The 16697-nt window shown below is 42.7% G+C and overlaps 1 protein-coding gene across 2 annotated transcripts in view; it reads left to right on the top strand.

Moving 5' to 3' along the window:
- The window catches only part of TBKBP1 (TBK1 binding protein 1), a 52800-nt gene extending 45344 nt beyond the window's left edge, over positions 1–7456 (top strand). For both annotated transcript variants that reach the window (XM_069951749.1, XM_069951748.1), the window contains exons 7-9: positions 4925–5034; positions 5663–6291; positions 6738–7456. In XM_069951749.1, coding sequence (XP_069807850.1) covers positions 4925–5034; positions 5663–6291; positions 6738–6866 — 868 coding nt within the window. In that variant the 3' untranslated portion in view covers positions 6867–7456. The remainder of the gene's footprint in view (positions 1–4924; positions 5035–5662; positions 6292–6737) is intronic.
- The last annotated feature ends 9241 nt before the right edge of the window (positions 7457–16697 follow it).

Raw genomic sequence — 16697 nt, 5'->3', positions numbered from 1 at the left:
TTCAATAAAAAAGTCACATATATGCAATTGAGGTACCAATAAAAAGTACAGATTATGGCACAAAAAATTGTGTCTCAGAAAGGAAAAAAATAATCTGTTTATTTTTTTAATTTCACCACACAAACATGGTATGGCGACACACAGCAGAAGTGCTGTGGATTTTCATTGAATTTCTGCACAATATCTTACAGATTTGTAGCTTCATATTTTTTTGCATTGTATAAATGAGATTTAATTTTAAAAAAAAGTTGTAAAGTCCTTTCTATCTGAGCAGGTTGAGTTAAAGGGGTTATCCAGCACTACAAAAACATCGCCACTTTCCCCCTATTGTTGTCTCCAGAATGGGTGGGGTTTTGAAACTCAGTTCCATTGAAGTAAATGGAGCTTAATTGCAAACTGCACCTGAACTGGAGACAACAGTAGGGGGAAAAGTGGCCATGTTTTTGTAGGGCTGGATAACCCCTTTAGTCTGGGTTGACACCTCATTTTTGCAGTCCATTTAACATATACGTTTTATTTGGGGGGGGGGGGGAAAGATGTAAAAACATTTTTTAAACGTAAAAAAAAAAAATGTTATCGTCACATGCAGAATTGACCCCCCCCCCCCCCACCAAAAAAAAAAATCAAAGTCCAAAGATAAAAAATGTTAATAAAAAATTATCAAAAAGATACATATATGCAAAGGTGGTACCAATAAAAATTACTGATCATGGCGCAAGCAAATAATGTTTAATAAAAAAAAAAAATAATAATGAATATATCTATCTATCTATCTATCTCATAGAAGGTACACCCCCCCCCCCCCCCCCATTTACATGTTTTTCTGTTTTTCCTGCACATTTTATGAAAAAATAAAGACTGTAATTACAAAGTACAATTTGACAAATAAATAAGCCATTGTATAAGTTATGGCTTTAAAAAAGTAAACAAGGAGAAAACAAAAAACCTTAATATAAAAAATGGCTGTAGAGCTTCCTTATCACATTGCTGCTCAAAAAGTGGTATATGAGCGCAGATCCTTTACTGCACAGGTGTCAAACTCATGGGCCTCCAGCTGTTGCAAAACTACAATTCCCATCATTCCTATACAGCTAAAGCTTTGGCTGTCCAGACATGATGGGAAATGTAGTTTTGCAACAGATAGAGAGCCATGGGTTTGACACCCCTGCTTTGGTAGTTAAAGAGTCACTGTCGTATTTTTTTTTTTTGCAGAAATCAATAGTCCAGACGATTTTAAGAAACTTTGTAATTGGGTTTATTAGCCAAATCTGCCATTATCTGCATGTAAAAAGCCTTTTCCCAGGTCCCCCCCTCCTTCCTCTTTTTCATCCACTCTGAAAAATCTGAAAATTGTGACTTGTTGCAGGAGACGTACCCTGTCTGTTCTATGGAGAGGGGAGGGGGGAGGAGGAAGGAGGGAGTTAGCCGGCAGCAGAAAGCAGATAACAGAGGATTACAGGCACGGAGCTGGGTGACAGCTGTAATCCGAGCTCAGACAGGTCACTGGTGATGGTCAGAACAGATAACGAGTGAGGGATTTGTAGATTAACTCTTTGTTGTCCTGTTTTGGTCTATTCTTTAGCTCTCTCCATAGGAGAACAATGAAGACAGGGGGGAGAGCTTCAAACTGCTTTTTCATGATAAAAATGCATTTTTCGGATAATAAACCCAATTACAAAGTTTCTTAAAATCGCCTGGACTATTGATTTCTGCAAAAAAAAAATTCACGACAGTGACACTTTAAGGACTGGCAGCTATGAGATTTCTGCATCCTGGCAGCTGTGTGTGTGTATATAAATATATATATATATATATATATATATGTGTGTATATGTCTATCTATGTACAACTATATACAAAAATCTATCAATCGTGGTAATCTATGGTTGTTTTGCCTGCACATAGTATGACTAGTTAGGTCCAGTCCTTTTCACAAGTCGCTCAGGAGAGATGAGGTTGCAGATATCTATGCAGCCACTTGTAAAAAGAGCGGGCCATTTCACACCCGAGTTACAGGATGTGTTCTGTGAATTTTTTTTTTTTCTTTTTGTATGTATTGTTTGTATACATTGTGAAACCTTGTTGGAGTAGGATACATATATTTGTTCTGTGTTTATACAATATCAGTGGGGTGTTCCAGTTTACCCTTGGTCACTACATCCAATGCGATCGATTTTTTTTTCCGGTGGAAAATGTGACGTCGATTTACAAATCTGTGGCATACACTGAGAGAACAGATTGTTTCACCTCACCAGGCTGCTTGAGGTTAGCCTATAAGAGACGGCCGGGTGCTCTAAAACATACCACTCGCTTGTATTTCCTATGCAAAGACGCTTCTTGCAATGTTAGGTGGTCAAACCCAGCAATGTATATGGTCAAGTGCACTTTCCTCCGCGTCAGTGCGACCACACCTGCATGAAACCAAGGAAGAAGACACCACTGTGCACAACTTGACTGTAGTTTGCTTGTTTTTTCTACAACTCTTTAGTTAAGGGGGATTCTGTAGGTACCATCACTTTAACACATTCTCCCTGCTGCTCCCTTCCATTTGCTTCAATTAAAGGGTTACTCCGGAGAGTAACATGTTTTTTCCCTTATACATTGCCTTAATAATCTTTAATTACTTTGTAATATAACGGCAGTGGGTGCCACAGAGGGATGACACAGGCCCCTCTGCTGCCACCAATCTTCGTGTTGGGAACTGCAGAGCTGTCGCAGCCCTTCAGTTCCTGGTTCCCTGCTGCACAGTGCTATACAGAGCAGGGTTCCCCCCTGTGTACTGTGTATTGTTATTACAGTATACAGTACTGTGGTGGAGGCTGTCCATCACTATTAGACATGAGCGAATTGACAGTACAGAGCGAATCGTTAGCTGCTGCTTCTGAAGTCTATGCCGCTCTGTGCCACACCACCCCGGGTGCCTGGAAAAGCTGGATCCAGTCCTGGAAACTTCTCCCAGGACTGGATCCAGCTTTTCCAGGCACCCGGGGTGGAGTGGCACAGACTTCAAAGGCAGCAGGCTGATAAGCAGATTTCCGAGCTAACAAAGCAATTTGCTTTGTTTGTACTTTGAACATTGGTGGCAGCAGAGGGGCCCATGTCGCCCCTTACTGCTGCCACTCGACGGAAATTGATATATAAACAAAAAAGTATTCATTTATTGTAAAAAAGGTCTATTACAAAGTGATATGACTTTATTAAAGCAATTTATAGTCCCTGCTGTTGTACCTGCTTTCGATGAGGTACGCACTGTATGCAACACTGCTCACACCACCCGGCGTGAAAATGGCTGCCAAAAGTAGTGAATAGTGATCTATATATCCAGTCTGTGATTGCATGTATACCATGATTGGGAGGGAAGCAGGAAGAGTCAAGCTGGTCTGAACTCCAGCACTTCCCATTTGCTATAAATAAATATAGGGGGAGATTTATCAAACATGGTGTAAAGTGAAACTGGCCCAGTTGCCCCTAGCAACCAATCAGATTCCACCTTTCATTCCTCACAGACTCTTTGGAAAATGAAAGGTGGAATCTGATTGGTTGCTAGGGGCAACTGAGCCAGTTCCACTTTATGCCATGTTCAATATATCTCCCCCATAGTCTACAAAAAGAAATCGTTCATTTTGATCTTTGAACATGTTCTTAAATTGTCGTTCGTCGTTCGCAAAAAAATCACAGATTGTTCCGTGCAAACAGTCGTTCACTGATTTTACCTATGTGCGAGATAGGCTTAAGCGATCGCAAAACGAATTTTCTGTACGATATATCGTTCCATCTAAATGCTGATCCTTATAAAAAAAAAATCGTTACTTCAAAATCGTTAATCGTACGATCGGGCAAATTATCGCTCCGTGTAAACCCAGCATTAGTGTCTCCACTTTCCTCTCAAAGAATGGACATGTAAATTAATTGAGCGGAGAGCAGAGGCACATGAGAAATCCCATTGGGATCCGCTCGGATTTTCTGCCTTTTTGCTCTGTGTGCACTGTTTTTTTTTTACTGAACTGACCTTAGATGGTTCATGATCTAGGGTTAGTTTAGCAGCACTGCAGAAAGTTCACATAATATCAGGGGAAGTCATGCAAAACATTCTTATAAGTCCAATTTGCCCAATACGCTGTTTACTATTATTGATTCCTTATAATGTAATGGTCACAGCTTTAAAGGGGTATTCCACTGAAACATAACTTTTCATATGTTGCTGCCCATGGTGATACTAACAATTCCTTCCATACTTGTTATTATCTATTCAGTCTAATCCTCCAGTTCTGAGCTGCTGCTTTCTGCTAAATACACTAAAATCTGTGTGTGAGCTTTTCTCTCTGTCTCCCCCTCCCTCCTGAGAGGGTTGATGTAAACAAGTCCCTGGCAGGCTTTATCTGCAACATTGTAGCTTCTTTGTAATGCCGGGGGGAGGAGGGGATCATCACAATGAGTTCTTTAGCAACTTGACATCAGAATAACCCTCCCAGCATTACAAAGAAGCTACAATGTTGCAGATAAAGCCAGTCAGGGACTGGAATAAAGCCAGTTAGGGGTTGTTTACATCAGCCGTCTCAGAACGAAGGGGGGAGGAGGGGAGACTGAGAGAAAAGCTCACACTCAGATTTTTGTATCTTTAGCAGAAAGCAGCTGAGAACTGGGGGAAGGAGACTGAATAGATAATAACAAGTATGGAAGGAATTGTTAGTCTCACCATGGGCAGCAACATATCAAAAATTATGTTTGAGTGGAATACCTTTTTGAAAGAAAAATGTATCACCCTATTTATTTGCATGCTAGTTATATCTGTTTTTGTGGTTATCTGCTATAGAACCTAATAGCTATTTATTTACTATATCATTTTATAGTCTTTTTGTCTTGCACAAAGGTATCTCGTTGTAGCTGAATATTTTCTCGGTGTAAATGTTATTTCTATTCCTAGGGTGAATTTGGCCTTGGCGTATACTGAACTGACGGAGGAGCTTTACCGTCTACGTGACCTCACTGCCCTGCAAAGCCGCATTCTAAGGTCACTGCTAGAGGACCAAACAGGTGGGAAGCTGCCAATATTTTGTCTTTCCATCTAAGAGAGATAACAATTGATAAAAGTCATCTGTAAAATACCATAATACGATAATAGGCTGTAGCAGTATATCCACCAGTGAGCAATTTCCTACTCAGTGTTGCCGCAAAAGGTCACAGTAATTTGTTGGTCAGCGGAGACTGCCCCCCTCCCCCCTCTAAAAAAAAAAGTAATTACAAGGTGTCCTTTAGCAGAGATGAACACAACTGTTGGATGCAACCCTAGGGCTGCCTGGAAAACACGGATACAGCTATAGGCCATAGGCTGTATCTATGTTTTCCAGGACCCCCTAAGCCTGCATCCAACTTCTTAAGCCACCAGTAATCAAATGCCCAAACTTCCGGCTTTGGATAGACTCGAGCATACTCCAGTTTAGCTCATCCCTAAGCTTTATTGATCAGCTGTAATCTGACAGCAGCTGTTCATATTCCCTGCCTACTATAGGGAGAATGAAGAATTACACATTTTTATTTAAATCAATGGGCTGTCCATGTAATACACCAACATAGTTTGTCCTCCAGAGAAAGAGACAATGCCGAGAGCAGTGTTGAAGTATTGCCAAACTTTTACTGTTTCTTTGTTTTGTTTTTTTTTTAGGGCAAAGGCATTCCCCGCCACTACGTCACTCTCCATGCCAACTACGGCACTCACCTTCTTCTCTCCGCCACTCTCCTTCCTCTCAACGGCGCTCCCCAGTCCCACAGTGTCCATCTCCCATTTTGCAGAGAAGATCTCCTGTCCCACAGTCTCCAGTCCACCAACGCCGATCCCCAGTACCACCCTCATCACCCTCACGTAGATCTCCTGTACCCTCACCATGCCCCTCACCAGTAGGCTCAGAAATTTCATACCCTAAGCCCTCAGTCCACCAAGCAAAAGCATCATTCCAAGCTCGTCGTAGCTATTCTGAGATTAGCGAGCCTGCGGTGTACCCACGGGCGCCCCGTTCCCTATGGATGCCAGCTGGAAATGCGACTCTACCCAAGCAGTTGTCCTACAATGAGGGGTACGCCGGCAGCCCACCTATTGTCCCTTGCTTCCAAGAACCCCCACAGCAATCCTCTGATGAGGATGAGTGGAGTCCCCCTTCCCCACCTAGTCCAGAACCTGGAGCAGTACGCTGTGCTTCCTTCTGTGCTGGATTCCCCATTCCCGATGCAGCGAGTAGAAGAATGTCGGCATCATATTCCAGAGCAGAACATGCACAGTCCTGGCCTTCCATTAATGTAAGTCCCACATTGGGGTTGGGGGGGGGGATTTATAAAGGTTTCCAGTATATGGGGCTAAAAGTTTGCAAATAGAATTTTTTTTTTTAAATATCCTATACGTTCCTATTAGAGATGAGTGCAACTGGAGCATACTCAAGTCTGATCATTCTGCTTTGAATACCCGTGGCTGAAGAAGTTGGATGCAGCCCTAGGAAGTCCAGGAAAACATGGATACAGCCTATGGCCTATGACTGTATCTATGTTTTCCAGGACTCCCTAGGGCTTCATCCAACTCCTTTAGCCACCGATAATGAAATGCCGAATGGACTTGAGCATGCTCCAGTTGCGCTCATCTCTAGTCCCTATAGTATTTGCTCTTTTGACATCAAGTAGTTACAATATAAATTATGATTAAAAAGAATAAAAAAAGAAACCTTGTTCACTCCATTTTAACTTTTCCGCAGTTACTGATGGAGACAGTAGACTCAGAAGTAAGAAGTTGTCCTCTTTGTCAGCTGGCCTTCCCAGTTGGATACCCTGATGATGTTTTAATAAAACACATTGACTCCCATCTTGAGAACAGCAAGATCTAACAGATCCCTAAATTTTGGAGAAGAAATGGCAAGTTTTGGGATCCGAAACAAAACTAAATACATACTAATGGCAGAACAGGATGCTAATCCCAGTTCTTATTCTACACTCCTAGAGAACGTAGTATGTTGTGTAATGATACTGAGTATCTATGGAATGATTGCAGACTGATTGTAAACGCTGATAACTCATTGACACAGGGGGGTGGTGAATGCAGGTCTTTGCACAGTATTAGAATCACCTAGACACCTTTATTGAACACTATATAGTATATATGCACATTGAAAAGATCCCATTGCACAGATTCTCTAGCTCCTGTGGAACCAAAAGTCTCAGCATGCCAGCCTTACCCAAGGCTGCAGTGCCTAATGTAAACATGTTCTTCCTCAACAGGAACTTAAAAAAGTAAAGGGAACCATATTGATAGTTCCTATAACTTCCTGTTACCATAATTGTATTACTACGTCCAGTACCTGTTACTAAAGATAAATGAATGCACTCGAGCATGCTTGGATCTGTCCAAACCTGAGCGTTCAGCATTTGATTACCGGTGGCCGCAGAAGTTGGATGCAGTCCTAGGTAGTCTGGAAAACATAGATACAGCCTATGGACTATGGCTGTATACATGTTTTCCAGGCAGCCTTAAGGCCGCATGCAACTTCTGCAGCCACCGCTAATCAACCGGATGCTGAATGCTCATGTTCGGATGGACCCAAGCATGCTCAAGTTGTGCCTGTCCCTACCTGTTACCTATGTACAGTAAAGGAGGCAATTTTGTGAAAGGCATCTTGTATTGCTGTCGGTTCAGTCATGACGGTTGACGGTTCAGTCATGACGGCCCGCTTCCAGATCAGCTGCGAGATTCTCTGTTAATCCGAAAACTCAGTCTCCATGGATACAGAGACTCAAAGAGACCATAATGTGCGCGACCACCATTTCATCCAATGGTGGTCACTCACATTATTGTCTCTTTGCGTCTGTGTATCCATGGCGACCTAAACTTCTAGATTAACAGAGGATCTTGCAGCTGATCCAGAAGCGGGCCAGAAGAGGTAGGATGCAGTATAGCCAGACTGAAAGGAAGTAGGATCCCTGCTGGAGCTACACACAGAGCCCTCTCTGCAGCTATACCAAGACTTCCTGACCTGACTTGTAGACATAGGGGTGGTGCTGCGTAAAGCCTCAGAACATCAGCAGCGCTTCCTTTCCCACTTGACACTGCTGAATCACAGAGACCTCACGGCACCACAAGTCGATGAGCACTCAGGATTTGGCAGGTGCCAATAGTTTATAGCAGACTTCACAGTGATCGGTTCACTGTAAGGTTGAGTTCACACGTTGATCTAAAATGAAAGGTACAGATTTGCATTCACAGAATTTCTGCAACAAATCTGCTGCATATGAACTCACACTTACGGGATGCCTCTATGTAGAGTAGTGTGTTTTACTACACTGCTCTATTGCCTGATTGAGGTTAAAGGAGTACTCTTTTGGACTCTCTCTGGTCAATGTGGCCCTATGGATATAGTTCCCATATAGCCCTAGGAGACTCCTGACATATGTGCCATAGGTACACAGCAACACAGTCTAAATTTACCCAAAGGCTGGGTTCACACTACGGAATCCGAGAGAAGAATTTCCGACTGATATCATAGCGCGTACCCGTTCACGGCTGCGCGACACTCCGCCGGCTCCATAGACACCATTCTATGGGTGGCCCGATTCCACTATCCGACAAAAGAATTGACATGTCAATTATTTCGGCGGAATGCGGAATCCACCCGTGCATAGAATGATGTCTATGGCACGGGCGGAGAGGCGCGCGGCCGTGAACGGATACGCGCCACAGAATCCGTCAGAAATTCTCTGCTCGGGTTCTGTAGTCGAACCCAGCCTTAGGGTAGCTTCACACGTACCGTATTGCAGCGGGTTATCTTCACGGGCGGGTTCCACATTCCGGCGAAAGAATTAACATGTCAATTCTTTCGGCGGATAGCGGAATCAGGCCGCCCATAGAATGGTGTCTATGGAGGAGAGGTGCTCCGCCGTGAAAGGGTACGCGCTACGGAATCCATTAGAAATTCTTAGCTCGGGTTCCGTAGTGTGAACCCAGCCGATCTGCAGCAGATTTGATAATGCGGATTTAATGCTGTGTTCATTTATTTAGTCATATCTGCTGCGGATCCGCAGCAAAAAAATCCGCTGCGATGCGGCACGTGTGAGGCTACCCTTAAGGCCTTTTTATTGGGCTAAGCAGGTACCACTAATGAAAACCAATCTCTGTGATCAGCAATAGAGATGAGCGCAACTCGAGCATGTTCAGGTCTGTTTGATTACCAGTGGCTGCAGAAGTGGCATACAGCCCTAAGGCTGCCTGGAAAACATGGATACAGCCATAGGCCATAGACTGTATCCATGTTTTCCAGGACTCCCTATGGCTGCATCCAACTTCTTTAGCCACCGCTGATCAAATGCTGCATGCTCTGGTTTGGACAGATCCAAGCATGCTGGAATTGTGCTCATCTCAAATCACTGCTCATTTATTTAGGGTATGTTCGTACACAATGATGTTTCATTGAATTAACGTAATGAAGGATGACGAGACAGCAATAAAATGATTAATTACTGGAACTAAATGATACATTCACATTGCATTTTTATTGTGTTACTGCATGTGTGAACACAGCCTAAAGGCCCTATTACACGGTGCGATAATCGGCCAAATCTGCCTGATTTGGCCAATTATCACTCCATGTAATAGAGACAACGATCATCGGCTGATCGTTTCTTTAGGCCCAGGTCTAAATTCATCGGCCGTCAGCTGCGCATCGCTACATAACAGCGATGTGCAGTGGACGGCTGATGATTGAACAGTTAATACATTACCTGTCCATGCTGCTGGTCTTCTCCTGTGCTCTGTATGCGTCCTGGCACTGCGCGCTGCAGCTTCAGATCAACTTGTCTTAGCTGACAGGCCACTTAGGCTTAGCGGCTTGTCAGCTCAGACAAGCCACTCTGAAGCCACAGCACGCGATGTCAGGATGCTTACAGAGTGCAGGAGAAGACTAGGAGCGTGGACAGGTGAAGTATTCAATGTTTGGGCAAGGGCTGCACAGACATCGTTAAACAATTATTGGGCCGTGTAATGGTGCGTATACACGAAACGATAATTGGCCTGATCGTACGATTAACGATGTCGGAGTAACAATTTTTTTTTTCATAACGATCAGCGTTTATACGGTACGATATATCGTACGGAAAATTCGTTTTGCGATCGTTTTGTGATCCTTAAGCCTATCTCACACATTGGTTAAATCGGCGAATTCGATCGTTATCGCGCAAATTCACACAATAATCGTTACGTGTAAACGCACCTTCATAGGCTCAGTAAACGAGCGCTGATAGCTGCACAAAAGATGCGATCAGCTGAGGAAAAAGCATTTGCTCATTTGTTGGCTGATCCTTTTTCACAGGCCAAATCTGGGAACAAACCTTTCTATAAATGCTCTTTTGGCCCATTAAGGGGCCTTCACCTAGGTGTGATGTAGACTGTTTGTTCATGAACAATTGCTTAGCACACAATGAGGCTGATTTACTAACATGTTCGCAGTAGCAAATTGTTGGGTTTTTGTCCATTTTCCCTGTTAGCTTAGTTTTCCGACATATTTACTAAAGGTGCGCCACAAAATTTTTCCAAAAACTTGACAAACCCATCATTTTTGTCCAAAAACTTGCCAAGTGGGTGTGTCATGGGTGTGTCCCTTTAATCCCGCCACAATCAACAGATTTATTAAATAACAACTCCAGTGAAAATCTTTTTCCCAGTAATGAAAACACATTATAAAGTTATATAACTTTGTAATATGCTTCAATCACCTATCTGCCTCTCTTCCTTATCTTTTCCTCCCTCAACCCCCCTCCCCCCCAACAGGAAGTGAAGTAAACTCATTCTTACCTAATGACTGTTGACCCCAGGCTTTTCCGTGGCAGCCATTTTGTGACAATATCATCAAGAGGCCTATTAGGCCAGTCTCCTTTTGTCAGATGACTCAGGTTGCTCAGCTCTGATTGGCTAAGCAAGCTGTAAGCCATCTAACAGTTCTACAGAGTCAGTTAGACATCACAGGAGACAAAGTGCATTATGGGAAAGCCGAAACCAGGAAGTAAAGAAAAAATTAAGACACTGACTGGAGCTTCAGTTCAGTTTTTTTTAAATCAGTTCCGGAGATGTCCTGTAAGCAAACCGTAATTTTTCTGATGGGTTCTCTATTCTAAAAACCAGCCATTTCTAATGTACTGTGAAAAACCTTCCTCATGAATGAATTTGACACAAAAAAAACATTAACATTGATGCGTTGTTAGTAAATGAGGCCCAATATGTCTTCCTTTCTTGTGTATAGGTACAAGAGCACTTAAATTCTAACCTGGTGTCATAATAGATGAACCACAATATTCAATAGATGACACTTACACAGTGTGGATAGTTACCTAAGCCCGGCTGTGCACTGCCTACTATAAGTGCTGTGACAATATATAGAAAAAGGATGCATTCACATTATGTTATCTGGGCTACGAGATAGACGTCAAAGTATATACTCTACTGGAGTCACATTTAGTAAATACACTGAATGTATACTTAGATTACCTTTATGACAGTATCCCAATATATACAATGGATAAAGCTCCAAAACATGATGTGAATGGGGTCTTAATGATAATACATTAGAAGATCTGTCTGTTCTCTTGACAGGTCTGCTTTAGTACATACAAGCCTAGGTTCACACTTTGGTTATGTTCCCAAAACGTTTTTTTTTTTACGTGAAAAACACCCGTCCTTATCAAAAGAGGAACTTTTTTCGCGTAAAAAAGACGTGCCAACATAGCCTTTCATTGCGTTTTCCATCATTGGAGCAGAACAACATATAAAATGATGCTGGCAGATCTGTTACATGTCAGAAACAAATGGTGCGTGATGGATACCATTCGCTCCATTGGGTTTCCGGCATGGTGTCTGCCATTTTACTAGACACAATAGCGCAGTGTTATATTGTCTTGGATAATTGACCAACAAGCAATGGAGTTACTCAACGCAGGTGTTAGCTAGTGTTGAGCGGACCTGTCACACTGTTTGGGTTCGGCAACTATTTATCTTAATAGTGTAGATAAACTGGCTGAGACGAGAGGGGTGAATACTCTGTAAGCAGGTCTACAAGTAGTGGTTTTATTGTTTAATGTAATGCACTTTGTATGAGGGGGGAATTTAAAGGGACCCTGTAAGAATTTCTATATTGTACGGGTTACTACATGAAAGCTGTGACTTCACTTATTGCTATGGGAAATACCCTGTTTTTATACATAAAGTTCAATGTATCGGCACTGTTCAACAAAACAAAGAAAACCTGAAATGAAGTGTTCTGTATAATACGTTTCATGGTTAATACTGTATAACTACATAATACTAATGTTGATGTGCCATGTAAAATTAAATGTAACATACCTGTATCTTATAAACTTAAAGAATATATGCACATCCCTGGATATAGTATGATGCCCTTTCTTCACTAACACAGAGTCTGGTCAGTTTCTTTCAGTAGGTCATTGGGTAATACCTTATTCTTATTCATTATACATACATGACCCCTCTCTTACCTGCGTACTTGCATAGGACATGGGAGCTCATGCTCCTTATATAGTCTAGACTAGAAATTGGACAAACCCACTGACTTCCCCATACCTGGTCTAAACAGTATGGGGACTCCCAACTCTTCCCTGGCAGATGATGCCAGGAGAGAGAAGGGTTGGGGCAAGTTGGATTTTGCTTGATCCTATTGTTCTCAGAGATATAAGTAGTGTTAAACGGAGAAACCGAACTGTTCAGGTTCGTCAACTTTTTCCAAACCCGAACGCTCGCCATTTGACTCCCCACAGTTGCAGAGGTTGAATGTGGCTGCGGGGAGTAAAATGCTGAGCGTTCAGGTTCAGAGAATGTTGCCATACCCAAAGAGTTCAGCCTCTCTGCTCAACACTAGATATAAGCTGTCAACAGAGTTGTCTGGCAGTGGCTTACCTTTACAACAGGTGCACAGCCCCAAACCTGCTGTATGTGAATGAAGGACTCCTAGTCTATAAAGGTGGCCACCAACAAATTAAAGGGGTATAAGGGTTTCAGCAAGTAATGGTCACCATTGTTCTTTCATTATGTCTAATGAAAAGTGATACAATTTCGCATTGTGTTATCTGTAACAATTCCTCGTGGCTTTCAAGATCACTGCTTGCAGTCATGCAATGGAAATCATAATTGTTTCTTTCCGGGGGGACAAGACACCGTTCTGATAAAATTTCTTTCCTAAATTCTGAACACCCCCTTTAATTCTGTAACTACGTAGTCTCTCAGTCCTATATGCATGTTTGGTGTCTTCAGATACTGAATAACTTGGCGTGTTTGTGGCTATTACCTGCCGCCATTATCTCTGATACGAATTCCGATGGACAATGAAACCTGTAGTAAAGTTCTAGATATTTAACTATATAACAGGGGCTATTTTCTATAGTGATACATGACTCTATGATTAATATAATACTGTAATATATATTTTTCCATTGGTAATCTATGGGCAGGAATACGTATAAATGGGGAAATCAAAGCAATCGTTCACTTTGCACTGTTAGTCCATCACTCTTCTATGTTTCTGTCCCCCTTGAAATGTTACTATGTGGATGTAACTATAAGCATGCATGAGAGTACCTATCACTAGCAATTACTCCCATCACTGGGTCACTTTTTGAGGTAGCCCTTTTTGGGTCCATCCGCACATCGGTCGTACTGCCATCTCAAAAGGGGTGATCCTTGTGCCCAATCTTTTTTTTCTATTGTAACTGCCAGGATGGAAACTTTTTCCTTTTAATATGTGTGCATGGCAAAATCCTAAAACACAAATCTGGATATGAGATACGCAACATCTGTCGGTGTTGCTGCTGTGGCCTCTTTAAGACTTTTTAAAGAATCAGTAATGGACTATAATGAATGTGGATCTTAAGGACTACTATAAAGGACTATCCACTCTCTGCGCCTCTCACTGCCAGGCCAGCCTGCGGTGCATTGCCAAGAGATATCTCCATCGCATGCAGAAATGTGTCTCTGGTCAGGCCCTGGCATGCAGGGAGTTAAAAATTTATGAAAAAGACAAAAAAAAAGCTTCCCGATGGGAGTTACCTCTCCCTGACGTGTTATACCTCAGCCCCTAACCTATGTGTAATGTAAGCATATACATGCCTATATGTTTACCTGAATATATATGTGTGTATATATACACCGAGCCTGCACAACACTGTCTGTATTTATGGCTCTGATGGTCTGATGTCTTCCCTCAATGTCTGGTCCAGTAACACTGTGAGCTGGAGTGGTCTGCAGATTGCTTCTTCTTTGTGTTGTGCCCAGTATGGCTGGGCTGCGCTGCAGTGGAGTGCTCTGCTCACTTGTACTGTAATCCTCTTTGGTGACTAAATACCCTAGTACAGCACTGTGATGCCAACAGGGTGACATACCATACAGGGTCGGTCAGTGTGGCATTATTGCATGTCACTGCAGTACTCCGCCTGGTATGCTGTTCTGCATTATCCAGTATGACATACTGCTCCGCAGTGTATATTGTGGCCTATTGCTCTGCAGTCCATAAATGGGACTTACTGCTCTGCAGTCCTCAGTGTTGTATGATGTTCTGCGTTGTTCAGTATGGCATACTGCGCTGCATTGCTCACTGTCACATATCGCTCGCTGGTGCTTGGTGACATGTTGACTTGCAGTCTGTAATGTGTGCAGCATCAGATACAGCTCCGCAGTGCTCAATGGGCAGCATACTGCTCATTGAAGGATATATCTTTGCTCTGCAGACCGCTCAGCTGCTCTCACAGTTCTTTGCCTATTCCTGTCCTGTGTAAATGAATAAAAAGTGATTTTTCTATTACATCTGTTTGCTGTTATTTGTGTGATCGCTGGTATGAATGGATAAAGCAAGGCTCTTTTATATTGCGAAAAAGTTGTGGCCTATTATGCATAAAGTAAGACCTGTATATAGGTGTGTTTATTATAGGTATACTAGTCACGGGGGAGATTTATCAAACATGGTGTAAAGTGAAACTGGCTCAGTTGCCCCTAGCAACCAATCAGATTCCACCTTTCATTTTCTAAAAAAGGCTGTGAGGAATGAAAGGTGGAATCTGATTGGTTGCTAGGGGCAACTGAGCCAGTTTCACTTTACCCCATGTTTCATAAATCTCCAGGCCCAATTCTCATCCAGCCCTGCTTGGAGATTACCACGGCATGGTAGTAGCGCCAGTCTCTTTCACCCCACATGGGTATCTACAATACTTCTCTCACTTCCATCCAATATGTTGCTTGGAGCATCACCAGCCAATATTGGCAATAATATAATAAGACTGAACATTCAGCCAGACATGACATCTAAAGCTACTTTAGTAATGGACAATCACAATAAAGGGGAACTCCAGCGGGAAAAAAGTTATATACATTTTTTATTTACTTCTATTTAAAAATTTCAAGTCTTCTAGTACTAATCAGCCGCTGTATGTCCTGCAGGAAGTGGAGTATTCTTTCCAGTCTGACACAGTGCTCTCTGCTGCCACCTCTGTCCATGTCAGGAACTGTCCAGATTAGCAGCAAAACCTCTCTGTTCCTGTTATGGACAGAGGTGGCAGCAGAAAGCACTGTCACACTGGAAAGAATACACCACTTCCTGCAAAACATACAGCAGCTGATAAGTACTGGAAGGTTTGAGATTTTTAAATAGAAGTAAATGACAAATCTATATAACTTTCTGACACCAGTTGATTTGAAAGAATTTTTGCCAGAGTACCCCTTTAACTTTCAAGTTTCAAGTCAGTTATTAGTGTTTTCTATTGCCTTCCTGTTAGTCTCCAATAACTATAACGTTTTGATCAATGAATACAAGTATAAGGCTTTGTTCCCACATGCCTAGGGATGAGGATAAGGCCCAAACCAGTTCCCCATTTGCTCACCGATAGCCACCCGATATTGCCAATAATCCTGGCAACATGGCATGGCTGCTGGGCGTGGTTTCAGCTTTACTAGTCTGGTCAGTGACTGGACAGTATAGGGTGATGCCGACTAGAAAATGCAGAAATTCTGAGAACTGAGATGGACAGAACTGTGGTTACAGAGGAGGGGGGTGTTAATAGTTAATTTCCTAAGTATCATGAATGGGGTGTGAGTGGGTGTTATGTGGTCTGAAGCTATAGGAGGGTGGGAGGGGAGAGTTGTGAATTTGATAGTGTGGTACAAGCACAGGGGTACAGATGAGGGGTGTTGTGGTGTTGTGGTTTTTACTGTTTCCTCACATTCTGCGACAAAAGCTTTATTACACATGCTGCCTTATGTTGCCTGTGAGGCCTAAACCTTGCTGCAGCTGAAGACCAAGACATTAACATCATGCCTGGACAGCCTATGCTTTGGCTTTCACTGTCAAGGCATGATGGGAACTGTAGTTTTGTAAGAGCTAGGGGGCCCAAGGTTCCCCATCTTTCTCTAATGTGTAAGGCAGGGATGGGGAACCTTCAGCCCTCCTCCTGTTGAAAAACTACAATACCCATCATACCTGGACAGCCAAAGGCTGGTATATCGAGGTAGATATGCCATGTCTAGAGGTGTCTGTGGAGGACACGCACAGTGCTATGCCCCCTCCCCTTCTCCATGCAATTATTGCGCAAGGGGGTCTATGTGCACAAATTTGCACAATTTCCCAAGTTTGCACTAGGTGCAGAGCTTGATAAATGTGCCCCTTAGTTCTCTGTAGTTA

The sequence above is a fragment of the Dendropsophus ebraccatus genome, chromosome 14 (assembly GCF_027789765.1).
Source record: "Dendropsophus ebraccatus isolate aDenEbr1 chromosome 14, aDenEbr1.pat, whole genome shotgun sequence".
NCBI lineage: Eukaryota > Metazoa > Chordata > Amphibia > Anura > Hylidae > Dendropsophus > Dendropsophus ebraccatus.
The sequence above is the reverse complement of the archived record's forward strand: the minus strand, read 5'-3'. Positions and strand labels throughout refer to the sequence as shown.